General features: G+C 42.9%; 1 protein-coding gene across 1 annotated transcript in view; it reads left to right on the top strand.

Moving 5' to 3' along the window:
- LAMA1 (laminin subunit alpha 1) overlaps nt 1-27,286 on the top strand; it is a 138,106-nt gene that overhangs the window by 77,181 nt on the left and 33,639 nt on the right. The window contains 16 exon segments of the mRNA XM_021686201.1: nt 2,235-2,356; nt 4,689-4,775; nt 5,070-5,263; nt 5,759-5,901; nt 7,813-7,902; nt 9,519-9,630; nt 11,100-11,262; nt 16,277-16,487; nt 16,682-16,798; nt 16,902-17,065; nt 18,916-19,051; nt 19,777-19,870; nt 21,462-21,578; nt 23,266-23,448; nt 24,094-24,248; nt 25,717-25,860. Coding sequence (XP_021541876.1) covers nt 2,235-2,356; nt 4,689-4,775; nt 5,070-5,263; nt 5,759-5,901; nt 7,813-7,902; nt 9,519-9,630; nt 11,100-11,262; nt 16,277-16,487; nt 16,682-16,798; nt 16,902-17,065; nt 18,916-19,051; nt 19,777-19,870; nt 21,462-21,578; nt 23,266-23,448; nt 24,094-24,248; nt 25,717-25,860 — 2,232 coding nt within the window.

The raw sequence follows: 27,286 nt of genomic DNA, 5'->3' as shown, positions 1-27,286 counted from the left end.
CCAGCCATGGGAAGCTCACTCCCACAGCAGCTCAGCTCATCTTGGGGCAGCCCTGATTATTCCTGGAATTGGTGCACTTTAATCTTTGGAGCCACTAGGACAAACCACTAGGTCAAGTTTGTGCATGAAAAATGGCAGTATCTTACCTAGTAACTTGTGAAACGGGTTAGATTCCTCTTTCACATATCCATGGGCCCTGAATCTTTAGCCCTCCTGGTCAGATAGCCTCAGTTTATATACCTGATGGTTCTGTGGAATGGTTGAGTCCATGCACCATCCTGCGGTTAGAGTATCCTGCCCAGAGCCCAGTGCCTTTACCCTAGGTGTGGAAGGAGCATCTCTCTCTGACGCTAGGTGTGCCGTGAATGCAGCCCATGGGTTTTGCCAGCCTGGTCACTGCTGCCTCTGCTGAGCTAACTAGACATGAAGATGCTTACATACTTTCCACATGTTTAGCACCTGAGTCCTTGCGCTTTGAACTTGGGACCTTATCTTTTCTCTCCAGTCTTCATCTAGCGAGGTCTCCTTGTGGTTTAGTGCAACAGTGTACTTCCATTTGACAAAATCCCTTAAGCACTGCCTATGGATTATTACATAGGTGGGCATCAAGACCATTTTGGATCTGATTTTGTCATTCAGTATATAGGGCATTCCCCCCCACCTCATGTCACTGAGACTTGGTATTATCATAAAAATGATTGGTCGGAAGTGTGACCTGGAAAGGAGGTAGAGGGAGACTCAGCACCTCCAAGATAGCCTGGGAGTTCCTATCCCTGGGTATCCCCTCCCAGGAGATACCACTTAATGGTTTTACAATTGAACAACTGACAAGCCTTTTCTGTGCACTTCCCACAGCAAGGAACTCATCCTACAGGTTGGTTGACATTAACGGGTTCTCCTATCCCTGCCATTCTCAGGCAGCTTGTCTTCAGTTCTCTGGAATCATGAGAACCAGGAAGTCCATAATCGTGTATTTGGGGAGTTTTTGGTGCTGAAGTTGGTGTTAGCAATGAAAATCTGCTCAATCCTCGCTCATCTAATTATTTTTCATCAGATTTATATTGTATCATTAGAACAAGTATTTAACACATTCTTTTTAAGAGCGGTTGCAAATTTTACTTCTAAAGAGATAGCACTTTTAGGGACCACGTGGATCCTAGTAAAATCTACTTCCATCAGGTGAGATAGGAATATAATTTTAAAACAGAAAATACTGGAATATTTTTTAATCAAAAGGAACTTGAGGCGTGCCTGGGTGGCTCAGTCGGTTAAGCGGCTGCCTTCGGCTCAGGTCATGATCCCAGGGTCCTGGGATCGAGCCCCGCATCGGGCTCCCTGCTCAGCAGAGAGCCTGCTTCTCCCTTTCCCTCTGCCTGCCGCTCTGCCTACTTGTGCTATCTCTCTGTCAAATAAATTTAATTAAAAAAAAAAAAGGAACTTGAAAATAGTGTTTAAAACATATAAAAGGGTGTCTTTCTATAGCCTCTCTTGCTGCCAGGGATAGAGTCTGCTTCAGTTTGCCAGTGTTACCCGTCTTTCTATCCCTCCATCCGACACAGAATCCAGTGCCCAGGGATTGCATGGACAGTGATTCAACTGGGCCAAAGCAGATTTCACCTTGGAAATGGATGTCAACAAAAACTTGCTCTTTTAGCTTCAAAAACTTTTTTAATGGCAGGATGGTAGGACCTGTCATGGAAACGATGACATCAAATGTAACTAGAAGTGATTTGGTTATTGCAAGAATCTATTGGTGGTGCTATAACAGTGGGCATTTTCTTCCCTGTTTCCTAAATCATCTTATCTGTTCACTTCTTTCAGCACCCCACATGTGATCAGTGAACCCAAACCATGTGCAAAACCAATGTGCTTCAAATCAAATATATTTTAAATCCCTCTTTTAAGGAACTGAAAGTTGACTGCTTTTAGGAGCCCTGTGTGTGTGTGTGTGTGTGTATAAAATATATATTTTAGCCCTGTGTATATTTTCCATAAGAATGTATTAGTAATTTATAGGCTGTATTATAATGAATGAAGGTCAGAGTTGGCAGTGTTTACAGGATTTAAAAAATATGAAGAAAAAAATGTTCTCCCTTCTCTATTAAAAAAAAAATATATATGTATATATATATAGTACTACCTGACATTAACAGTGGCTTGCTTAGGTATTAGCAGGTAAGAATGATTTCTAACCATTTCCCATTCTTCTCTCCTCTTGAAACCCGGGGCTCCAGAACTGTAGGCACAGCACCGCTGGGGACCACTGTGATCTGTGCGCCCCTGGGTACTACGGGAAGGTGACTGGCTCCACTGGGGACTGTTCTCCATGTGCCTGTCCCCGCAGCGGCCCCGCCAGGTGAGTCTGCGCAGGTGTGCCCGCACGCCCATGCCAACGAAGCTGGGCTGCTTCCTTCTTGGCCTCGTTTTCCAGGCTCTCTGGGTGGCCTGTTTTAACTAATCTCCATGTGTTGAGAAAGGCCAAGTTTAAGAGAAAGTGTTCATTATCCCAGTATTTGAAGAGAATCTTTTCAAAAATAAAGTCTCTGTGTTGGTATTGGGGTGTTCAAATGGAACCAAGTCAAGAAAGGATGTTCAGGTTTTGTTTCTCAGAGAATAATTTTAGCCTCCAACCTCTGTATCCAGCATACAGAGGATTTAAATCAAATATATTTTAAATCCCTGCTTCAAATCAAATATATTTTAAATCCTCACAGTCGCTTCCTAACGTGTAAAATTTATTAGTGTGCACTCTGGGGTTGGTTAGAACTTTTTGATTGAAGTAAAATATTCAAACAGTACACAAATGTGCAAAGTAGGAGGTGGAATATCCTTTCAAACATGTCTCTGGGCTCATATAGCCATGGAACTATGGATATGGATACACGTGGAGATAAGAATTTTCACCAAAATAGCATATTTTCTCCAATTCTGAGTTTGGATTGTTACTGAGATTATGAATAATGATACAAAGAATTCAGTTCCTGTTTAATGTAAGAGAGTGGGTTAGAATTTGTATAGGCCGATGACTGATGAGGTGCAGAAATGCTCCATAGTGATGACATCAGGGCCAGGCTCTGCCTTGAACTTGTGATGCTCAGATAGAATTATCTCAACACAAAAAAGAAGCGGAGATTTTATGTGGAAATTGGAATATCTGTGAGTCCTCTTTGGTTTAAATGAACTTGTAATTCATAAATAACATTTCATTATCGCCGAGATGGTTTGACAAGGCATTGAACGTGTACAGATAAAATACCAACTTTCGGTATACTAAAATGAAGTTTTCTTTGTAATCATTGCTTGAATCTTCTTTTATTATCTCCAAGTAAGTGATGCTTGTTGGTGAGTGCTAAATGAGAGGCACTGTTAACTTCCTTCTAAACTATCAAGCCTCCTAAAATTTATAGTCACTACTATTTAACTTTTTGTGTTAAATATGTATTATAAATTTTGACTCATCAATTCTATTCCTGTCATCTAAGTTATAGAAATATTTGCATTTGTGTGTAAAGATGGATATATTTTGGCATTGCTTATTCTCACCAGCAATTGCAAGGGAAACCGAAATACCTATGTACAGGGAATTGATTGATATATATCGTGGTGCACACCTACAGTGAAAGATTGTACAAACACTGAGACAAGAATAAGGTATATCTGTATGTGCAGAATTGGAGAAAATATGCTATTTTGGTGAAAATTCTTATCTCCACGTGTATCCATATCCATAGTTCCATGGCTATATGAGCCCAGAGACATGTTTGAAAGGATATTCCACCTCCTACTTTGCACATTTGTGTACTGTTTGAATATTTTACTTCAATCAAAAAGTTCTAACCAACCCCAGAGTGCACACTAATAAATTTTACACGTTAGGAAGCGACTGTGAGGGTCAGAAACCTCTATGTGAGCTCTGCATCTGCGAGCCCATAGCAGACGTGCTTTACTTTCTACATATCTCGTGCTTCCACTAAGCCTGTCCCTTTAGTTTTTAAAGAGGAAGAAAAAGCCCGAACTGAAGTGGGGCTGATAGAGAACCCTGTCTGTCATTCTGGAAACTCAGCACAAGTCAAAACACCAGACACCCCCCCGCGGTTTTTCTCAGCGGCTTGCAGGTACCCATCTGAGCCTCTAGATGGCGCAAGGCTCCTTGATAATTTAAAATGCGGAGGGAGAGGTTGTGGAGAGGAAGGAGACAAAAGCTGAATCTCTGAGTGAGGGGATCTGAGAGGATTATTACATTTTGAGTGGCTCTGTCATTTTGCTTCTAATGGCGTATCACATGGCTCCTCATGTCATGAGCCAGGTGATAATGCCCTGCCGTCACAGAACAAGACCCTTTCCTCCTGGAAAGCTTGCTTGTTTGGTGACTAATTCATTGTCCGGTGTGGGATGGTACTGATTCGTTGCAATGTGTCCATTCTTCCCCTCCGCGCGCACACGGTTGTCACTGGACGGGTGTGCAGTGAGTATCTTTTGGATATGAGAGATGCACGTGCTTGTGTTGATCACGTGTTTGTTTTCCTTCTTTTTGCCCCCACTAGATTTTCAGCCCTGAAAATGTTGTCTGGTGTAATCCCTTCACTTTCAGAGCAGTATCGTGTATCCTAAGAGTAATGAATAAGTCGCATAAGGAAGATTTGAAGCTGTAGATCTGAGAATTCAAAACACGATTTTTTCCCTTCTAGTTTCAGCCCCACTTGCGTCTTGGAAGGCGATGCCGATTTCCGCTGTGACGCCTGCGTTCTGGGCTACGAAGGACAGTACTGCGAAAGGTACGCTAGGGGGCGCCCCGCGGAAGTCGCTAGGCAAGTCCGTCGCATTCCGACGGACAGGACATATTTACTGACGTGATTTGGGAGACATATCAGTTTGGATGTGCGTGACTGATATGGGATCTTATTACTCTTCCGAGCCAGTATCTACATAAAATGTAGAATGAGGTCAATGGGCCCTTGTTCCTTGTATTTCATTTGGCAGAAAGGGTCGCTGTCCTTGGCAGGGAGCTGGTGTATCTGTTGGCTGGTGTTGATACTACAGTGCACACCTGTGCATCTTCCTCTCTGTAGGTGCTCCTCAGGCTATCACGGGAACCCTCGAGTGCCGGGTGGCACCTGCCAGAGGTGTGACTGCAGCCCGCGTGGCTCTGTGCACGGGGACTGTGACCACAGGTCCGGGCAGTGCATCTGCAGGCCGGGTGCCACGGGGCTCCGATGCGAGGAATGCAAACCGAGGCACATTCTCCTGGAAAGCGATTGTGTTTGTGGGTATTCTCCTCCTCTCAGTGTTTAAAGAGCTTTCTCTCTCTCCATTGTGTTCCTGCTATGGCACCAGCAGTAGATGTGTCTGCAAACTCTCTGAGGAAAGGACAGACCAGGCTCTGAAAGGAAATGCGTTTGGAATTCATTGCTGTTGGTCCCAGTCAAAGATCCAGAGCAAATGCACTGTGAAGGTCAGAGCGGTAGAAGAAAACACGCACCAGGCCTGGGATCCGTGCTGGGCATCAGTTGTTTCTTTCTGTGGGACCCCGGGGAAGTCACTGATATTTGAGGCTCAGTGGCATCGTCTGAGAAGAGGCTCAGTACTTGCTGCTTACCTCCCGGCACACAGGTGGTGGGGGAATGAGACTGGATGTGGTTTGTGCAAGCCTTGTCCTGTACTCTGCTCGTGGATGTTATTCTTGCAAAATGGGTTGTGCAAATCCATGCAAAACTGTGCACACCACCTTGCACTGACTTCAGCTTGCTTTTTCTTCTAGCTTGTGATGATGAGTGTGTAGGTGTGCTGCTGAATGACTTAGGGGATATTGGTGACACCATCCTCTCTGTGAACCTCACCGGTGTTATCCCTATTCCGTATGGAATTTTGTCAACCCTGGAAAATACAACGAAATCTCTCCGGGTAGGTACTGGGAATACAGAGATTGGTAGAAACCTGTGTCCCCAAGTAAGAGAGTTGGTGAGGACAGTGTTCTGTCATTCTGTCTGTCCTCTCACAAGTGTGGAAGCCTCATTCCTGGCGTCTAGGCTTCTCTGCAGTGTGACTGGGGATTTCACCATCCCCACGCTAACCTGTTCTCCTATGGGACCGCTCTAATTGTTCAAATGTTGTTCCATAGATGTCTCCATATCAATTTCTCCCCAACTGCCGTTCTGCCTTTTGGGATAAGACAGAGTCCACTCACCCCTCTGTGGATATTTGAAAGCAGCTGTCTTAATACAAATACAGAGGAAGAAAAAAAAAACATGGATGGTATCATCTTTAATGCTGGAATATGCTGAAGATCAATTGTTTTCTGTAAATGTATTATTCTTAACTGGATTTGTAAGCCACAAAATTTCTCTTCCCAGAAGTCTATCTAAAAATCTCTGGGGGTTAAATCATAGTTTTATGTTTAGTCAGAAAGGATCTGGGTCCAAAAAAGGGGTGGGAAGTTAAGAAATTTCAGTATTTTGTATTCTGTAAGCATTTTTACTTCTAATTGGAAAAAAAATGAGATTAATTTTGCTTAAAACTTTGCATGAGAATTTGAGATAATCAATTCACTGTGTCATGTAGTAATAAAAAGGATAGACATTCCTGAATGCCTTTTTTTTTTCTCTATAAAAGCTTTTCTTAGACTTAACATTTCCTTAGGGTGTGTGTGTGTGTGTGTGTGAGAGAGAGAGAGAGAGAGAGAATCTGGCTGCTCCAGCCATCCATTCCTGTTTATAGTGGTCTTTCTCTATAGAAATAATGGCCATAAAGAAAGTTAGGGAACTCTAAGAGATGTTTTTTATATTATTTTTCCTCAAATGGAAAAAAATGTTTTTGAAAGACAAAAAAATTCTCAAAAAAAGTTTAAATTTCCACTCACTATAGACACAATCAATCAATACTATTTTGTCATATGGACCCTAGCAATATAACTATATTTTAAATTTATCAAGTAAGATAAATACTTAATTTAAATTTTAACTGTTTTTGAATGACTTGCTCTTATTTAAACCACTTTGTCAATTTTTTAAAAGATTTATTTATTTGAGGAAGAGAGAGAGAAAGAGAGAAAGAGCCAGGGGAGAGGCAGAGGGAGAGGGAGAGAGAGAGAGAGAGAATCCTAAGTGGGCTCCACACCCAGCACGGAGCCCAATGTGGGGCTCAATCTCACGACCTCGAGATGATGACCTGAGCCAAAATCAAGAGTCAGACACCCAACCGACTGAGCTACCCAGGCGCCCCGACTTTGTCAATTTTTTAAGCAACTTTTTATGTTTATGTAAAGTATGCAGGTGAACTCTTAAACTATTCATTGTTTCCACCTACACAGCCTCCGTGGGCAACTTAACTCCCCTGACCCTTCACGATAGTACAGCCTCTTCCCAGGCTTGTTATAAGGCTTAAATAAAATCATACAAGTAAAAAATTAGAGGAGTGTTAGCATAAATTAAGCACTGAATTGTTAGGAATCATAAAGACTTTTCTGTATATAATACTTTTGTATTGCAGCATTTTTAAGATGTTAGCAATTATAGTGAAAACTTATATGACTCTGATACTGAAATTAAATCAGACTTACCCCAGAACTGCGACAATATTTGATTCTGCATAACACACCAGACTTGGAGTTCATATCTATATAGGAAATGTAATGCAAAAAATGGCAGTACAGAGGCATGTTACTCTAATCAACACTTAAGTAAATGTGATTCATTTTATTTCTTAATGCAATTTCAAGGAAAGAAGAATTTCTGTGAACAACAACAAAAGTGATTTAGTCAGGAGCCAGCAAATTTATTTTGAAGCACTGTAATTTGTTTACTTTGTTCTTTTTAGGAAGCTTTATTAAAAGAAAATCCACAGAAGAAACTGGCAAAAGATCAGCTTGAAGGTGTTGCAGAACAAACAGACAATCTGCTAGGGGAGGTAAATTCTTCACGTAGAGGGCCTGCTTCCCACCCAGCCCTTGAAAGCAATTGCATTGGGGCGGTCTGGAAGGTTCTATTAAATCAGGGCAGCCTCTTCCTCCCAGGAGCAGTGCTCCAGGTACTTTGTCATCAAATTGGTTTTAACCCTGCCAGTTTCTGTGCTTTAGTGGAAAGAGACTCCTGACTTAATTTCTGCTGTCACCTCTGCCGAGGGAAGAATTGGCAGTCGCTGAGCCATCAGCCTCTCATTTCCTCCTGTGAACCGAGGGGCGGGCGGGCGGGTGTGTGGTCTCTGAGCAACACTCAGGCCCTGGGTCGCGTGCTGCTGATTTGTGCAGTTTGAATGTCAAGTGAGCCTGTTTGGATGTCAGCAGAGAATTATTTATTCTGTTCAGCCCAGGCCAGATGAATGGTTTTTAGCCACCCAAAAAAGAATCTCATTCGCAGATGGTGAGGGAAGCCTATTGTCAAATTTATAATTTTCACTTTTGAATTTCATGTGTGTGTGTTTGCACACTTACACCTGTGTGTGTATATAGATATGTATATGATAGTATATGTATATTCATATATATGTATCTAGTCTTTGTCTCTCAATACATACACACACACACACACGCACCCTAAAGTATTAGGTTGGCTCCTCTTAATTTAGAATTAAGGATGATTTGGGAAGAGTTGAAGGGTTTAAATGTGGCTTTAAGTACCCCAGTGAGAGAACGTTTGGTAGGAAATGATAAGCTGATTAAAATAATTCTCTATCCATTAAAGAAGATTCTCTTTGGATTTTGACTAGAAAACACTTTTAGAACCAGACTAGTTACTTTATGCTCCTGAAAATTACAAACAACCTTTCCTTTTACAAATTAAAACATTCCTAATGAAAATAACGGCAGAGGACAGCTAAGTCTCTACCCTTGGGCTGCTGGCATGTTAGCCTCGTAAAGCCTCAGGAGGGTTGACATTACTCCATGTTATCAGTGAGGCTTGGGCGCTGCTAGGTCTCCAGCCAGTCAGGCTCAGTTTGCCTGACTCTCTGTTCTTATTTTAAGATTTTATTTATTTATTTGACAGAGAGAGACACAGTGAGAGAGGGAACACAAGCAGGGGGAGTGGGAGAAGGAGAAGCAGGCTTCCCGCTGAGCAGGGAGCCCAAGGCGGGGCTTGATCCCAGGACCCCAGGATTATGACCTGAGCAGACACTTAACAACTGAGCCACCCAGGAGCCCCCTGACTCTGTGTTCTTAACTCCTCAACTAAATTCTCATGGTCAATACAAATTAGCAAGATTGTATTTCCATATTCTGTTTCCTTGGGTCCTAAAATGAATATAAGGTCTTCACAATGGACATGGTGGGAGTTTGTGGTTTGATAGCCAATTAGGCTCTTTAAAAAAAAAAAATACCATCTTTTCTCACATAGAGTGAGTAGTAAATTATTTCATTAGCCCCTTAGTCAGTTTCCACCCTGAAATATTCACCTTGGCTTACATGAGGCAGTGTACAGCTTTACTCCAGACTCTGGGATGTATTTTGTTGCTTAAAAGTGACTGGAACACCAAAGCTTGCATATTAGTCCAAGTCAAACTAACTTGGGACCTTTATTTTCTGTCAGCTCGCCAGAGTGTTAACGAGTAGCCAAAATGTAACCAGGGCGACTGAAAGAATCCTCAACAAGAGTCAAGACCTCATGACATTTACTGAGAGGCTGCAGATAAATATCCAAGGTAGTGTGCTCAGTGTCTGGTTTGGGGTCAGTGTCCAGCTTGTGCTTATTTGGTAGGAAATGCTCCATTCACTTTATTAAACATATGTGTCTGACTTGCACGCACTAGGCTTCCCAGAGCCAAAGGCCTGGAATATCCACAGTTGGGGATCCTGAATTGTCTGGATCATAGTCTTTCATTGAGAGTTTTTTCTTTAAAAAAAAAAAAAAGGATGCTTTTTAATTTTCTTTCTAATGCCTTATATTTAGTTCCTAAGGATCAAGTAGACATCGTGCCTCCCCATCTGTTATGAATTTGTCAAATTAACACTTACTAAGTGGAGCACAGGGTGCTGGATGGTGAGCCAAACTCCCACAACAGACCACAAGAGAAAATGAAATACAGAAGTTTATTACTCACAGGTCCAGGAGGAAGTACCTGCCATGTCTTGAGGGGCCATACAGGAGAGGTCAAGGCAGGGGGCAGGCAATGAAAGGGAGAGATAGGACCTGGGCACATGCCTTTATCAAGGTTCTTTGGTGGAGTCTTTTGGGGTCCCAGGCTAAGTCTAGGTTGGTCAATCAAACCAAAACAGAGGGGATTGGGTAAGCCCCCCGGAGGTCTTACCGAAGAGGCCAATAAGTAGAAGGCCCTGGGGGTGGTAGGGGAGGCTGTTGGTCACAAGTGCTGTTGGGGAGGTCATAACAAGAACTGACATTTGCTCGTGACCCTGCCGGGGCTGTCTAGGCACAGGCTTGCATGAGGGACTACTGTCCGTTTAAGGTCACTGCAGGCTGCTTGGCCAAACAAATGGATACCAAGGCAGCAACACCATGGAGTGTAGCTGAGCTAAACTCTCAACACCCACCCCTTTGCCCAGAATAGATGCTGACGGGATTTGGGGCTTCAGTGTGGTCCCAACGGATACCCGCAATATTAGAGTACTGGGATGTCTCACCTGATTTGGCTGTTAGAGTGCCATTTTCAGTTTTCTGGCTACCAGAAACATATCCTTGCTTTTCTTGTTGGATTAGTTGAAGGATATAAAAGGTACAAAATCCAATACAAATCAGACTTTATAGAGCCAAAGGTAAGGAAATTATTAGAACAAATAATGTGTTTATTAAAAAGAGTAGTATTGAGTATTGGTGGTTCATTCATGCGGTAAATATTTACCAAGTGCTTCTATGTGCAGATGTTTGTGCCAGGTGCAGGAAATGCTGAGGTAAACATGGCAACCCCAGCCCTTACGAGTTTATGGACACTGGGGCAGACCAACATTAAATCAACCAGTAACCTCAAGTCCATGAGTATTTTGATAAGGGACAACCAGAGCACATTGGGATATATGGGCTGGCCTGGGCTGGCCTGAGGTTCAACCCATTTGGGTGAATGAAGCCGGCCTCAGTGAAGAAGTTTCTAAGTTTTTTCATTTTAGTGCTGTCCACTTTTGAGAGACCTGTTAAATGATTGATGACTTGTCTCCATAGAAATTATTGAAAAAGCAGCAACTCTAAATCAGACCTTGGATGAAGACTTCCAGCTACCCAGTTCTACTCTTCAGAATATGCAAAAGAATATTACATCTTTGCTGGAAATCATACAGAAAAGCCATTTCATGCAGTTGCACCAAAATGCCATACTGGAACTCAAGTAGGTTTCTAAATACCATTCATGACACAATCAATTAGAGGTAGGAGCTTGAATGCTGAGGGGAGGGAGATGTATGCAAGGAGGGGAAGGAAAGAACACTCTCACAGGGGCAGAATGTCATAAAGAGAGGGGCACAGTTGTCAAAGAAATGAAACAATGGGTGCCATCCACTCTCAACAGAGAAAAGTATAATCAGTGCCAATGTCTCTCTTTGTGCCATAGGCTTGGTTTTTCCCTGTGACTCCGGAACAATATTTCCATCTAGCACAAACAAAAGAACCTCACAATGCTGTATTTATTGAAGATCAAGTATAATGCCGTAAATTCTCATGGAAGAAAATACAGTTTAGTGGCTGTTCCCTGGGCTGTAAGCTCTAAGACAGATTGACATTATGCCGAAATGATTTAGCTCAGTTGTTCAAACTCTCATGGAAAACCACCATGTGGAGTGACAGATCAGAGAATTGTGAGACATGCTCACGAGGAGCTTGTATTTCCTTCCAGGCTTTTTTTTCTTAGTATTTGCACAGTTATTACTTGATGTAATGTAGCACAGGCTGTCTTTCTTCCGGGTTCTGATAAATATCTTCAGTATGGTTTAAACAGTTACACAATATGCCGTCATAGTGCCATTCCCTGTAGTGTGATATTTAACCTATATTAATGTTGTGATGGACATCTTAGACAAAAATATTCTCCTCTATTTTACACTATTATTAGGGTAGATAATAAGAAGTGAAATCATGGAATTTGCATTTTGAAAACTCCTGACTTGCGTTTCCAAATTATTTTCTAAAGATTTAAAAAACAATTCCATTACGCTTCCACCGGCAACACACTGCAAAGTTGAGTTTACGTCTTTCTTCAACATTGAATATGATTTTTGACATTGTTGTTGATTTGTTAGGTGAAAAACAAGTGTCAGATGGCATTTGGAGAGAGAACTAGTAAAATAGTCACTAGAACATTGGTGAGGGCCCAGAACTAATAATAAATGCCCCCAAGGGGAGATGAGAGGAGGGCAAGGTCCCAGGAAATGAGGAAGAGGGCTGCCATCTGGGAGCACTTGCTCTGGGCTGGGGAGGGCACAGGGTTCACTTCTCTCATCTTGTCACATAATCTGCTCAGCTGCTTTGTGAGGTTGGGGAGGAGCTAGCTGGGGAAACAGGCCCAGAGACTCTAAGTACCTTGCCCGATGTTAAGCCTCCAGGATAATATGAGACCAGACCACACACTTAAATCTGTGTCACTCTAAACCCTGATTTTCCAACCCAACACAGAAGGAAGAACCACTTGAGACCCAGTCTGGAAAAGACGGGTGGGTAGAGTTTTAGTGGCCAGGTCAGAGACCTCTGCTACATTATGACCATGTTCCCCTGACCCTGACCACTCATGTGCATCCTCCCTTCCCCTGAAATGCATGGCAGAAGTAGGCAGTGGAGGGAAAGGGGCTCACACTTCCATGCAGGTCTTACCAGGAACCCACCATTCTTCAGGCTCAGCACTGCAATGCTCTGCTTCCCAACCATCCTTAGCTCCCCGCTGCCTCCAGGATTACATATAAATGTCGTGTATTTGATTCCAGCTCCATTCCTCTCCAGCTTGCCCAGGCTCCCTGGCTGGTCCCACTGTTTCCTGACACCATCCCCCCACCCCCGCCATGCATGCTGTGTCCTTTCTTTGTTCCTTCCCTTGGCTGTGCATCAGAGTCTTATTAAAGATGCAGGAGCTTATTAAAGACGAAGATCCCCTGGAGATTCCTGGGAATCATTTGTGGGGATGTCTTCTCCCACCATTACCCCTCCACAATCAGTTCGTTCGTTCGTTCATCAGATAGATTGAAATCCCCAGGTGACAGGCACTGTGCTAGGAGTTGGGGACACAAAGGAGAACAGAGCCTTCCTGCCCATTTGGAGCTCATAGCCCAATTGGGAGGAGTTCATTTTCAAAGTAGTATTTGCAAAGAAGGGGAGAAGGCAGGGTGGCCCCTCTCCCACCCTATTCTCTCCACACCCCTGATCTGCCTCACCTGCTAAGCCCTCCACCACCCTTTCTCTGGTATAGCTCTTTTGTTTCTATTTGGAATAAAGTTATCCGGAAGATTGCTAATCTCTAACTTTTGAGTGAAATCATTACTAAAGATACCTTTTATTTTTTAAAAATTTAAGAGTTCATCTATAATTTTAACCATTTATCCAAGATTCTGCATATGTGTGAAATTATTTAAGGTCTATTAAATTGATTTTTACATCCTGCATCCTATACCATGTCAACACATGATATAGAAAAGAAACACATGAATTTTTTAGTGAGTTTGACAGATTGAAAGACAATGTCATTGGTTTTTTTTATTAGGGGACAGTATTTACCATACATGTGAATAAAAACATTTAAATTTAATCATTGTTCACTTTGTTATAAGTTCCTAAGTTAACATGTCCTTTATTAATTAATTAGAGAAGCTTGGGAAATTTTTTCTTTGAATATATAATATGGCTTTTTTTATCCTAAAGAATTATTATATTGTCCAAATTTCATTTTTTTTATTTTTTTTTAAAGATTTTATTTATTTATTTGAGAGAGAGAATGAGAGACAGCACGAGAGGGAAGAGGGCAGAGGGGGAAGCAGACCCCCCCGCCGAGAAGGGAGCCCGATGTGGGACTCGATCCCGGGACTCCAGAATCATGACCTGAGCCGAAGGCAGTCGCTTAACCAACTGAGCCACCCAGGCGCCCCTATATTGTCCAAATTTTAAAGCCTTAAAAATCTGAATGTACTAAATATATTAAATTGATTATATTATTTGTAAAAAAAAAAAATTTAAGAGTTTAAAATGTGTTCTCTGGCCTCCTCTTTCCTATTTTTCATAGATAATCCCTGTGTATTTATGCCATTTCAAATTTCACAGATTATTTTAGGAATTATGTATCTGCTTCATTATAACTCTTAGAAAACTAGTCATTTACCCTGAAGTATGGCATTCTTATAGGTGAGAATATTTATCACACCTTGCAATTGCTTATCATGCTTGTATTGGTGTCCCCAAGACCATGCCCGCATTCAGAGTTTCCCTAGGACCTTCAGGACTCCTGGCCAAGATTTCTTAGGTGATGTATTAAGGATGCACAGCTGGATACACAGGGAAGAAGACACAGCAGAGCCTGGAAGAATCCGTGCAGCATTCCCTAAGCTCTCTCGCCCTCATGAGGGGTCACATCACACTCTGCCCCCAGCAAGGAAAATGCAGCACCGCATGTGTAATGTTTCTGCCCAGGGAAGGCCATTAGAAGTTCAGCATCCAAGGTGTTTATTGGTGGCTAGCCCCATATGCACCCTCCACCTAGCACAGACCAAATTCCAGACTCCGCGAAGGAAGGCAGGTGTTCAGCATAAACCACCTTGCTTGCACAAATGGTCGAGGCAGCGAGCCACCGTTATTGGCTAGGGAACAGTGGGGCCACTTGCAGACACCAGCCACGGCTGGCAAAGGAGGGCAGAATCCAGCTTGCTGCTTCCCTGCTGCACACTGTACCACTGACAGCACACTTTACCTCACCATCCGTGCCTGTGTCTCCCAGCTGTTTTCCACGCTGGGGTTCCTCAGACCTATCCAAAGCTGCCTCATTAAAGAAATGTGTCCTGGGGCGCCTGGGGGACTCAGTCAGTTAAGCGTCTGTCTTCGGCTCAGGTCATGATCTCAGGGTCCTGGGATCGAGCCCCGTGTGGTCTGAGGTCCCCAGGTGCTGCTGAGGTTTTTTGTTTTTAATCTTCATCAAGTCATTGATGATTCTGTCATTGCCTGTGATCACAGGTTAGGTGGTAAAGCCACTTCATAGATGAAAAGTTGACCTCTGTTTTAAAATTTCTCAGATTCGGGGCACCTGGGTGGCTCAGTCGTTAGGTGTCTGCCTTCGGCTCAGGTTGTGATCCCAGGGTCCTGGGATCGAGCCCTGCATCAGGCTCCCTGCTCTGCGGGAAGCCTGCTTCTCCCTCTCCCACTCCCCCTGCTTGTGTTTCCTCTCTCGCTATGTCTCTGTCAAATAAGTAAAATCTTTGAAAAAAAAAAATTTCTCAGATTCTTTGCTAAATGGTATGAAGGGATCCATGGTCAGACATCAGAAATATATTGGATTTACTTGTGTGTTTCCCATGTACTTTTAGTTCTTGTTGCCTGTATCCTAATTATGAGAAGTTGTAAGAATGTTTAAATAATTCCTGGTGATGTTCCAACGATGTCAGTGTTTAAGTATGTACCTTTGGAAAATGTTTTCTGTCTTAGGCCAGCGTTATGATGTCTGTGGAATCTGAGGGTGACTTACAAGGCATTTTCCATGAAATTTCAAAGTTTTCCTGACAAATTGAAGCAGGAAGTTAATTGGATGTATTCAACCCCTGTGAAGGTTTATAGTGTGAAAATTGTATTATTCTGTGTAACTTTAAATTCAAAATTGATTTAAACAAGCAATTTGATAGCATATTTGCAAAAGAATAGGAAAACATATCTTTTGATTTCCTAAGGCTTGCTCTTTCCAGTGGTACAAATTAGATCTTTCTGGCATTTGAATTTTCAGTTTTTATAAAATCTATTTTTTAACTAGCTGCAGAAAAACCTTTATGTCCTCTAAATACATTTATAACTTCATAGCAAATGAAGCAAATCACTGAATGGCCTCTTTTCCATTTCTTGCTGTACTGAAAAGCAAGATGGCAGTTGTCATCATCCACAGACTGTGGTCCCAATTTTCTGCATCCCGACCCACAGAAATGATTTCTTTTAATTCCTTTACTAAAATATGTTAGGAAGTTTGTGAATAAAGATGGCTTGTGAAGGACAAAGTGTAAATAGACCATGCCTATAGCTGTCTTAGAAAAATTACTCCCTTTAAGAGGTAACGATGTGCCACTCATGATGGCAAGAAGACACGAGGGAGGGAAATGCAGTCTTTCGCTGTCCGTTCACCACAGGAGCATTGTTGTTCAGTACTTACTACCTACACCATCTATATTTAACAGGGCTGCTGAAGCTTTATTGTCACAAATTCAGAAGAATTACCAGAAGCCACAGAGAGAGTTGGAGGTCTTAAAAGCAGCAGCAAGCAGCCTCCTCTCAAAACACACCAGTGAGCTGCAGACAGCGGGCAACCTCGCGAGGGAAGCTGAGGTGAAGGCCTGGGAGAGCGACCGCCTGGTGCACACTGCCCAGACCAACCTGCAAGAATTCCGCGTGAGTCTTCAGAAGGACGGTCTGCTTCCTTCTCAGGGCTGGGAGCCCAGCTCCCTTATGTCAATAATACCATTTTTAGCTTCTTTTAAGATGAGCCCCAAGTTCTAACTGCAGCACATAGTGTCAGGTACTAACGTTCAGAAACTGGCTCGCTTTTTTTGAAGCATCCTCAAAGGTGATTTTTTTTGTCCCAGGAAAAGCAGCTACGTGTTCAAGAAGAGCAGAACTTGACCTCGACGCTAATTGCCAGAGGGAGAAGATTGCTAGAGGCTGTCCGTGCCCGTGCAGCGGAGGAGCGGGATGCTCTGGCAGTAAGTTACAGCTCCGAGCGTCTTCACACGCCTCATACACATGTACACAGGTACATTGTTCAGTAGGTGCATATATACTCACAATCTGAATTTCTCCACATAGCAGTTAGAGCGTCACCGGGATGAGCTGCTTCTATGGACTGCCAAAATCAGGCACCACGTAGATGATCTGGTCATGCAGATGTCCAAAAGAAAAGCACTTGACCTTGTCTACAGAGCAGAGGACCATGCAGCTGAGCTCCAGAGACTAGCAGGTGCTCTGGACAGGTGAGAGCAGAACTTGCAGGAATCCCAGGGTGGGTGATCTGTGGAGCAGAGAGAGTAAGAATGGCCACTTTGATCACAGTGTTGAGTCACTTCTTTTGTCTACAAACGAAGACTCCTATTTTATTCATGGGGGAAGGAGGATTTCCTCCCATGTCTGGTAATGTAGTTATCCTTCCGCATATGATGGGGAAAATGCACACTGAACTGGATAGGAGGAAAACAAATATTATGATATCAAGACATTAAGGCCTTGTTAAGAAACTACTAAGTGCTCGGGGCTTTGTTAGGTTGGACAGAATGAAGACATTGATTTCTTTACAAATCTTGTCCTTCTGGAGCTTATGATTTGGCTGGCTTTATGCGTGGACGGAGGTTGTAGTTGCCCCAGCTGGAAGACACCATCCCCTTTATTTTCTACTTCCTGAAGGTCTACTATTGTCTTATAGTTACCTTAACATATGTTTTTAGCATTTGTTAAATATGTCCTCAACTTGTGACAAAGCGCTTCTAAATGAGAAGCATGACTTGAGGACAGTGGTTCTCAAACTTGTCTGCACTTCGGAATAAACTGGGGAACTTCAAAAATACTGCTCTTGTCGCCTTGTCCTCCTCCCGCTCAAAGATTGTGACCCGGGCTTTGTCACATTTTTAAAGATCCCCATGTTATCTGATGTACGGCAAATGAAGGAACTAGTATTTCAGCCTTATCAGAGATTCACACAATATTGTGAGTTAATTGGTAAAATTATTTCTTAAAAACTTGTTACAATTATAGGTAGAAAAAGTCTGGACTCACTGGGTATCCGTGTGCTGCTCTGTGTTGGGAGGGAAAAATAAATATCTTTCCAATTTGAGGAATGCTGCCATAAAAGATTAGCTCACACAAGGAAAGCAATTAAAAACGATATAGGATAGAATGTTGCATAAATTATGTGTTGCATGGAGCATTACCACCTACACATGCTATAGGAATCCGTAATAGAAAATGGAATTAGATACTCAGCTTCTCTCTTTTTATCAGCTTTCCTTATTTCCCAAAAGAGAAAAAAAATATATTCTGCCTATATACATAGCTAAGACAAAACCCATATTACCTAGTACGAATAGTAAGAGCAATGTGGTATGCTACACAAACTTAAATAACATTATTATCTTTTATCTATAAATCACCAAATTTTGTCAATCAAGTAGTAACTGCTGGTGCCTGGTTTGGGAATCACTCAACTCGATAACCTTGGGGAGAAAATGAAGTGAGTTACTCAGCAGGCAAAGATATGTCAATTGTCAGATTTCATTTTCAAGATAGAGTGAGCTGGATGAAATTGCACCATTACCAGTTGGCAAGTTCATAAGTGATTTGCCCACTTGTAAGAGTTGAAGTTCAGATGATTCAAATATTATCTGATCTTCCTCCCAAACCTTTAGTGAATTTCATCAAATTGGTATATACCTTTTGAAGAACAAGATTCGGCATCCTTATATAAGCTTAAGGAAGCTTTTTGAAAATTAGCAAGTGCGCAGCAGGAGAGATTACAGCCAAGGCAGACGTGCAGTGGTACCCCAGACATATGTGGGGGGTCTGAAAGAAATGAAAGAATGTTGAGGGCAGCTGGTGGAAACTGATGGACGGTTAAAACCATAGGAAACAGCAGTAGCCCCTTCTTCGGGTGTTAATTAAACGGCACTTCTGAGTGTTCTCGTGACTGTAGCTACTGCTTTCCAAGATGACGGAATCCCTGTGTTGTTACTCCTTGAACTTTTCTAAGGGTGAGAAACCGGGAAGCTTTCAGGAATAGTGAGCAAGTTCCATTTAATTTGTGCCAACATCTGTAAACATGCTGCTTACACAGTGGCCTCGGCAGCGTTAGACACGTGTCCCTGAATGCCAGCAGCGCAGCCCACGTCCATTCCAACATTCGGAGCCTGATTGAGGAATCAGAGAAAGTGGCAAAAGATGCTCTCGAGACAGTGACTACGGTGAGCCTGGTGAGAGCTGCCCCGGGGGCCACAGTGTGTGCCTTCCTTTTCTAGGCACTGTGGGAGATTGTTCCAGAAGGTGCTGAGCAAAGACTCAGTGGCTTAAATTCATGCTTGTCAATATTCTCGTCTGGCAAGAGCTGTTTGGCTCTGTCATCATGTGATACAAGTTTTAATTTCTTAGGGTCATAGACACTTTCTTTTTTTTTTAAGATTTTATTTATTTATTAGAGAGCATGAGCCGGGTGAGGAGCAGGGGGAAAGGGAGACCCCTGACGCAGGGCTTGACCTGCGATCATGACCTGAGCCAAAGTCAGCCACTGAACCCACTGAGCCACCCTGGCCCCCCTTAAGGTCATAAATACTTCTTTACGAAGACTAGGGACTGGTGATGTGGTAATGAGGAAAATCTCACAGTTTCTTATAATGAAAGGATAATGCTTCTTGATATCTACTTGAGACATCTTCTCTTTAGAGAAATCTTCACTTAATGTCTGGGTTTTGTCTTTATATATTTAAAAATGGTTTGTGTTCTTTCTCCTCAGCCATGAATTAGGACAATTTAAATTGTCCCTACCCATTACCTAGTGGACTCCCATGTTTGGAACTAGACCAGAGACTATTCTGATAGAATTGCTGTCCCCATCTCCAGCAGGAGTCCACCTGCCCCTCCTCCCACACCTGCTCCCCCCATCTCCCCGCCATTGTCATGTTTAAAGTGTCCTGTTTTCCAGTTCTCAGAATCCCTTGTTTCTAATGGGAAAGTGGCTCTCCAGCGCAGTTCCAGATTTCTAAAAGAAGGCAACAGCCTGAGCAGAAAGCATCAAGGTAAGTTTCTAGCTTGGACTGTATTGATAAGCAGAGTGAATAAGACTCTCTGAGCATACTGCTGGAACATTCTCCTTTCCTGGGGGAATCTGAACATGAACCCTTCTTTGTCACAATGACATTCCAATTTCCTGTCATAGAAACATCATATTTAAATTTTTACTTTTAAATTTTTATTTTAGTGACCTCTCTTAATATGTGGGCATCTCTAAGCTTCCAAAGACTCATTGAGCCTTCTTTGGTACCTGAATCCTCCACACACGGTGTTAGCTCATGGGCTGTCAGTGTTTCGCAGTGTGTGTCAAGTTCTCTTTGGTTTCACATGCTCCTCTATTCATATCACACTGTTTCACAGTTTCTTGAAGAGTTGTATTATATGTGATGCATTTCTTTTGCCAATGTTGCCAAACAGGGCTAATATAATGTTAGACTCATGGTAACTTCTCATTAAATCATTATTGACTTAAATCATAATAGATTTATCAGTTTTTCAAGAAATCCCAATGCAGTGAGTTCTTCCTGAAGGGTTCAGTAAGCAATGATTTCACATGTGTAAGGGCTGTCCAGTAAACACAACACAAAATGGCAGCAGGAATCTGTGGTGTGAGAAAAACATACACTTTTCACCTTAATATATTCTAATCAAAAATATCAAGTCCCTTCCTGTAGGAGTAGACAGGGCTATAAACCAAGCTCACACCCCTCTAAGAACACTTCCATGCCTGTACTGGATCCTCCCATAGCTGTTTGAGCCAAGGGCCCAGATGTGTGCATAGTTTTTGTTCTCTGTGAGTGACACAATTTAAATTTTATGTCATCATCTTATGGAATAGCAAGTCCCTCACACTTGATCGTAAAGCAGATGAAACACAAATTCTAGCATCGGTGTTGATGGGCCGTGGTTTCAGCTTACACGGCGAAAGGTGTGTCAGAGGCCACCAAATAGTGAACTTTCTGGCAATTAAAATTTTAAAACCGTCGTGTTCATCAGGTATTTTATCCATAATTCATTTTTTAACCGTGTGTCCAGCAGTGAGATGTGTGTATTATGAACAGAAATATTAAAAGTAAAAGCTTTGATCCCACAGCTTTGATCAGACTTGAAGGACGCTGAGTTGAGCACGTGTCCTGCCGTGAGAGGATGGGGGAGGGGAGGGGCCCTGGCTGGGGAAGCGGGGCTGGGCACGGGGGAAGATTCCTGGGTAGGACAACCTTTGGGGTTTTACAACCCAGAGAAGAGGGGTGGACAAGATTTAGGTATAGGCAGGAAGTTAGCGAATGATTAAGACTGAGGGATTTAAACACAAGTCTTCACCTGAGCTCTAAATTAAATTGGACATGCAATTCAAGAAGAAATATTTGGGAGAAGGGCAACAAGTGAAATAGAAAAAATGATCAAGCAAGCTAAAAACACTCTTCATTTCTATAATGAGTGGTGCTAAGTCTTGTTGGAAAAATTTCAATATTGGGGGGGGTGTCTGTAGAAAGCTGTTGATTCTGTAGATGGGTCAGAGTGATGAAGGAACCTGTTGCCTAAGCAACTTTTGGGTAGGTTATCCTCAAAGAGGACAATTTCCCCCCCTTTAAATAGGTATCACATTGAAACTGAGTGAATTGAAAAATACAGCAAAGAGATTTCAAGGGAATGCTGATACAGTTACTAGGCGGACCAATGAATCACTCTTAATACTCAGAACAATTCCTGGAGGTAAGTGGAAAGGGGGTTCTTGATTTAATTAATGTTTGCTCATTGTAAAGCCATTACACAGGAGCGGAAGGAAGTCCTGCTGCGAGTCTGATTAATAGCCCTCGCTCAAAATCGAGACCAAGATGGATAGAGTTTTTACTCGCAGAGGAGTATGATTTGGAAGTGAAGATAACTATTTTTTAAGTAACTCCAGAACACCTGCATTGGAATGCTAGAAAGGCAGAACCTTGGGAGACTTGATGCTACCCCATGAATTACTTTCTTTTAAAATGCCTTGACACAACCCTTCAATGAAAGGGTCATTCGAAGATGTCAGCAAGAAGCTGAATGTTCCCGTCTTAAGGGAAAATGCTAGTACATTATAAATGCGGACAATTAAAGAACTCTTGCTTGGTGATCTTCCTTTATGAGGCAATATAAAGCATTCTAAAATAAGTTCAGAAATCACTTTAATATTGATGGGTTGGAAATGTACTATTCATTACAATCTGAAATAGGATAACTATTTTAAAGTATAATACAAATGAGTCCAGCTGCACTGCATCATTTACATCCCCTCGACCTTCTCTTCTTTTCTTAATAAGCCTTACAAGATGCCCTAACAACTCCGGAGTTCTTTCTGTGGATTCACTGGTGAACATGGAAACCACTGTAGGGGAGCTGGGCTTGGGGCACTTTGGACTAACTTCTAACCTTAAATCATGGGCACATTTTCTGACCTGGAAGTTTCTTTTCTTTCTTTTTTTTTTAAGGACACATGATATATGTTGGTTAAATACTTAAAAGTACCTTTTCAGGGGCGCCTGGGTGGCTCAGTCAGTTAAGCATCCAACTCTTGATTTTGGCTCAGGTCATGATCTCAGGATTTTGAGATCGAGCCCTGTGTTGGGCTCCATACTGGGCATGGAGCCTGCTTAAGATTCTCTCTACTCCTCCCCCCACAACCTACCCCCTTAAAAAAACAAACAAACAAACAAAACACCTTTTTATTTGGAAGTAATTTCAAACTTGCAGAAAAGTTGCTGCAAGAGTAAAAAGAAACCTGTAGACTCTTTATCCAGCTTCTTCTAGTGTTTGTTTTTGTCCTGTTTGTGATTGGATATTTTAAACATGAATAGTAGTGCCTTTAAAAAAAAAAAAAGCATCACCCAGATTTTCTAAAATAACTGAATTCCACTTTATCCATAGTGACCATTTAGTCTTTATTCTGTTCTGTCTAGCAGTCAGCTGACATTGTGGGTAAATACCACTTCCTCTAGCCTACAACATGCCCATCCTACCTACAAATTTAAATTCCCCAACCTTCTTATCCACACATGGACTGATTTGAATAAGGTATTTAATGAATGTGAGAAGGGAGTGATAGAAGGGAGACCAAATGAAGAAGTTTAGCTTATTAACATCTAAGACCCTGAGAACATGGCGATTAGCAGTTGATCTCACTAAGTATTGAAATTTCAATACAGAGAATTGTTACCAAAACTATTTCATTTGTCCCTAAGAGGGAGCAGAAAGGCATAGGACATGCAGTCTTACTACTGCCATTAAAAGCCAGAAGCCCCATTTTGTGCTCAGCAGCCCATAAGAAATACTGTACATGTTTCCATGAGGAGTTACATTTATTGTGGTTTATGGTTTCCCCATATATGATCACAGGGGTGCATGCTTGCATTTAAATTTATTTCAGGTGCCAGAGACAGAGGAACCAAAGTCAAAGAGCTGGCCACATCTGCAAATCAGAGTGCAGCAAGCACTCTAAAGAATGTCGTGGGATTGAGCCAGAAGCTGCTGAATACATCCACTGACCTGTCCAGGGTTAATGCCACCTTACGAGAAACTAACAGACTTCTACAGGACTCCTCAATGACCGGTACGTCCCGGTCTCCCTTCCCAGTGGGAAAGTCCGCGTTGTGAGATTTTCAACTGACCTGGTATACCATGGGGTCTTGTTGACAAACAGCATCCCTAAGGAATAAAAATGCACTGATGTCGAGATTTGCATTTATAAAACAAGAGAAGGGCCTTGGGTAGGGCATGCTGCTGGCGCATTCTTCATATACAGTTGACCCTTGAACAACATCGGTTTTGACGGCACAGGTCCACTATACAGATTTTTTTTCGAAAAATATAATACAGAAAATATATTTTCTTTATGATTTTCTTAATAACATTTTCTTTTCTCTAGCTTTCTTCATTGTAAGAATAGAGTATATAATGCATGTCACTTACAAACCGTGTTAATTGACTATTTACGTTGTTGGTAAGGCTTCCAGCCAACAGTAGGCTATTCCTAGTGAAGTTCTGGGGGAGTCAGAAGTTACATGCAGCATTGTGACTGCATGGGGGTTGAGCACCCCCACCCCTGAGTTGTTCAAGGGTCAACTGTACTTACCAAAATTTCAAGGATCTGATCATTAGGATATTATATTTTATTCAGTGCATTGGTAATAACAAATAATTCACTTCTCTTGTTTCCTCCCTGCTGCCATCTTTCTTGCCACCTGATACTTGGTAGCTCTGCTAGCTGGAAGAAGAGTGAAAGATGTAGAAACACAAGCCAGCCTTTTATTTGATCGGTTGAAGCCTCTGAAGATATTAGAAGAGAACCTGAACAGAAACCTATCAGAAATCAAACTGCTTATCAGCCAGGCCCGCAAGCAAGCAGCTTCTGTGAGTGTGGGCTCCTGTGGCGCTCGGGAGCTCGGCCCTCCCACAGCGGGGCTCTCGGTAACTCCCGGTCTCAGGGGGCTCCTATAGAGGGGACTGTCATGCCGGCCCCTGGACCTCTACTGAGTCAGCTCTTATCTCCCACATTTCTCACGGCCTTGTCTACAGTACATTTAAATCTGTGTTAAGTATATTTACTTTGTGTGTGTGTGTGTGTGTGTGTAGCCACTTACGACTTTTATTTATGGTGCCTATGCTTTGTCTAGAAAATACCTTCTCTCCTGCCCCGGACAGTATATTTAAGTATACTTAAGTAGTCTCATTTTCTTTGTTTTTTGCTTCATTCAACCTGTTTCCGAATGTTAGCGAAGAGGTCTCATGTCTTTATGGAGATTTACAACTGTAGCCTAGACTCAGCAGTCCACAACTATTAGCTCAGCTGCTGTAGAGCTCATGGTCTAAGTGTTTACATCTAAGTCTCCTTGGCCGAGTACGGCATTATTGCCAGCATTTGACCAACCCAGTGTCAGTAATCCAAGTGTTCTTCAGAATGTGTGTGCACTATGAGCCTCATCGTCCAGGAGTCTGGCGACACAGCCTATACACACACAAATGCTCACAAATCCAGGTCACTAAATGCATCGAACAGTTGCCAGCTGGAAAAGTACAAGCTTGAGAAAATGTTTACGACCATCCATAGCGCATGGCATTGGTCATGCTCTAAAGGGGAGGCATTTCAGGGAAATAATACTTTCAAGAGAATATGCCGTTGACACGCTGCTGGGGATTTATAGAGGACAGATGTGACCTCTGGTCTCATGTTCATCTGCCTGAACCCTGCTAGCTAAGAAAAAGCAGTTCTGGAGCCTTCCACTCCCCCTCCCCCGAGTGGCCTCAATATTGGAAAATGGCTGTCGGTTGCCATGAGTTTGGTTTCAGTGAAAGTCACCAAATAAACGTAAGCCCCACAGACGTTTCTAAATGCTCTGATTAATACAAACGTATAATCTTTAAAGCTAATGTAAGAAATATAAGCAACTACTTAGAGAAACGTGTAGTAAGTGCAAAAGTTGCTCTATAAATATTTCCTGGATGTATAAATAGATTATCCCTTCAGGTATTTGACACATGATCATCAAATATCCTTCCTGTGTCAGATGTAAAGATTCCAGGGTGATCTGGATAAGCTCCTGGTCTTAAGGAATTAAGTCTCACATGAGCGAGACCGTTTCCTATGTAAAATACTCTTAAAACTTCAAGACTGACTTTTCCGTATTTAAGTAGTTCACCAAATAAAATAATTTTCATCACCGCCTGATCTCATGTTATGAAACACAAAGCATTATGCATCCTCAGGAGAGGAAACCTGCCTACCAGTGAAAATTGGTTCTGGAACAGTACTTTTGACCTCCTGGCGTGCTGCCAACGTGTGTCACTGAGTGATTAGGACACTTCCTCTTTCCTTTCACAGATTAAAGTTGCCGTGTCTGCAGACAGAGATTGTATCCGGGCCTACCAGCCTCCGATTTCTTCTGCTAACTATAACACCTTAAGGCTAAGTGTTAAGACAAGTGAACCCGATAACCTTCTCTTCTACCTCGGGAGCAGCACCAATGTGAGTATGGACTGTAGAAAGCAACAATGACTCTCTTCTGAGCGTGTTATAGTTTCTGAATTGGCACGGGTTTTTTGATGGAGAAAAAAAAGAGGGCCTTGGTGAAATCACTAATCCTTCTAAGGGAACTAAGCTTTTGCTAAACTAGTGGCATTAGATTAGAAACACACAGTCCCAAACTGAATGCCTGTGAGGAGGACCGAGCTATTGAGGAGAGGGTCTTCCCTCTGCCATCTTAATTGCTAGCTGTGGGGTAGCCTTTCCTAATGTCTTCTGCAGACTCTTCAGCCCCCGAGTGTAGCCATGGGTGTGTAAAGTGGATCTCGGTGGTGGTTATCAGGAGTGGAGGTGTGCACTTTAATGGGCGTATCAGAATTATCCAGCTTCACCGAGGCTCCTCCACCCAATGAGATTCTGGTGGTTTCCAGAGGGGCAAGTCCCCTGTGGAAACCACTGATTCCTTTGGCTGCCAGTGGGAATGGGTCAGAACCCTTGGGGGTGTGAGAGCAGAAAATATTAACAAGCACAAATTCTGAAACGTCTTCTTGGGAGCTAAGGCGCAGAACTCACGCAAGTCCCTGATGTGGGATCTCATGGCTCCTGCCTTATTACGTATTTCACGTTCACTCACTGCATTCTCAGACTGGGCAAACAAGTCCAGTAAACAAGTCCTGTTCCCTGTAGGCTATTGGTGACCCCCAGTAAGTGTTCCTGGGGAACTTCCTGGAAGGCACTAATATCCAACAATGGCTTAATGGTCTCTAGTACTGAGGCATGCTGCAGCTCCAGGGAGGGGAGCATTTAAAGACAAAAGACAGTTTTTTGTTTTTTAAGAATAGAGAAAATGGGGGAGGGGGGATGGCAGAGGAGTAGGGAACCCTATTTCAACTGGTCCCTGGAATTGAGCTAGATACCTACCAGACCACTCTGAGCACCCACGAAACCAGCCTGAGATGTAAGAGGATCTGGATCTCTACAAACAGAATATCGCAGGCAGTTGGTTTTGAGGTACGAAGCGGAGAGCCATGATCCTGTGGGCAGATATCAGAGGATAAACGGCGGCGGGAGGGTGCCTGGACGTGGGGATCCTACACTGCCGGTGAGTGACAGCCTCACGTGCTGAGGACGGGGCACAGACTCGCAGACCAGTAGCGTCGGGAAAGAACTTTAGGGCAGCCCCCAGCGTGGAGGACCAGACCAGCGGGGTCACGCGCACGCGAACTGCAGCCTCCGAGACAGAAACCCAGTGCGCCGGGGTCGTGCCAGTGAACTGCAACCCCCGGGGGTGGAAACCCCAAGCAGCGGAGTCACCCGCGATGAATTGGGAGCAGCTGGCAGTTTGAGAAGCACAAAGGGCAGAGACGTGCCCCGACCTGGAGGCAGGACTGGGGGCGCTGCGGAGGGGCGCACAACCCAGGCCGCTGCA

This window comes from Neomonachus schauinslandi, chromosome 14 (genome assembly GCF_002201575.2).
Source record: "Neomonachus schauinslandi chromosome 14, ASM220157v2, whole genome shotgun sequence".
In the NCBI taxonomy this organism is placed as follows: domain Eukaryota; kingdom Metazoa; phylum Chordata; class Mammalia; order Carnivora; family Phocidae; genus Neomonachus; species Neomonachus schauinslandi.
This window is presented reverse-complemented; position numbering and strand designations above follow the sequence as displayed.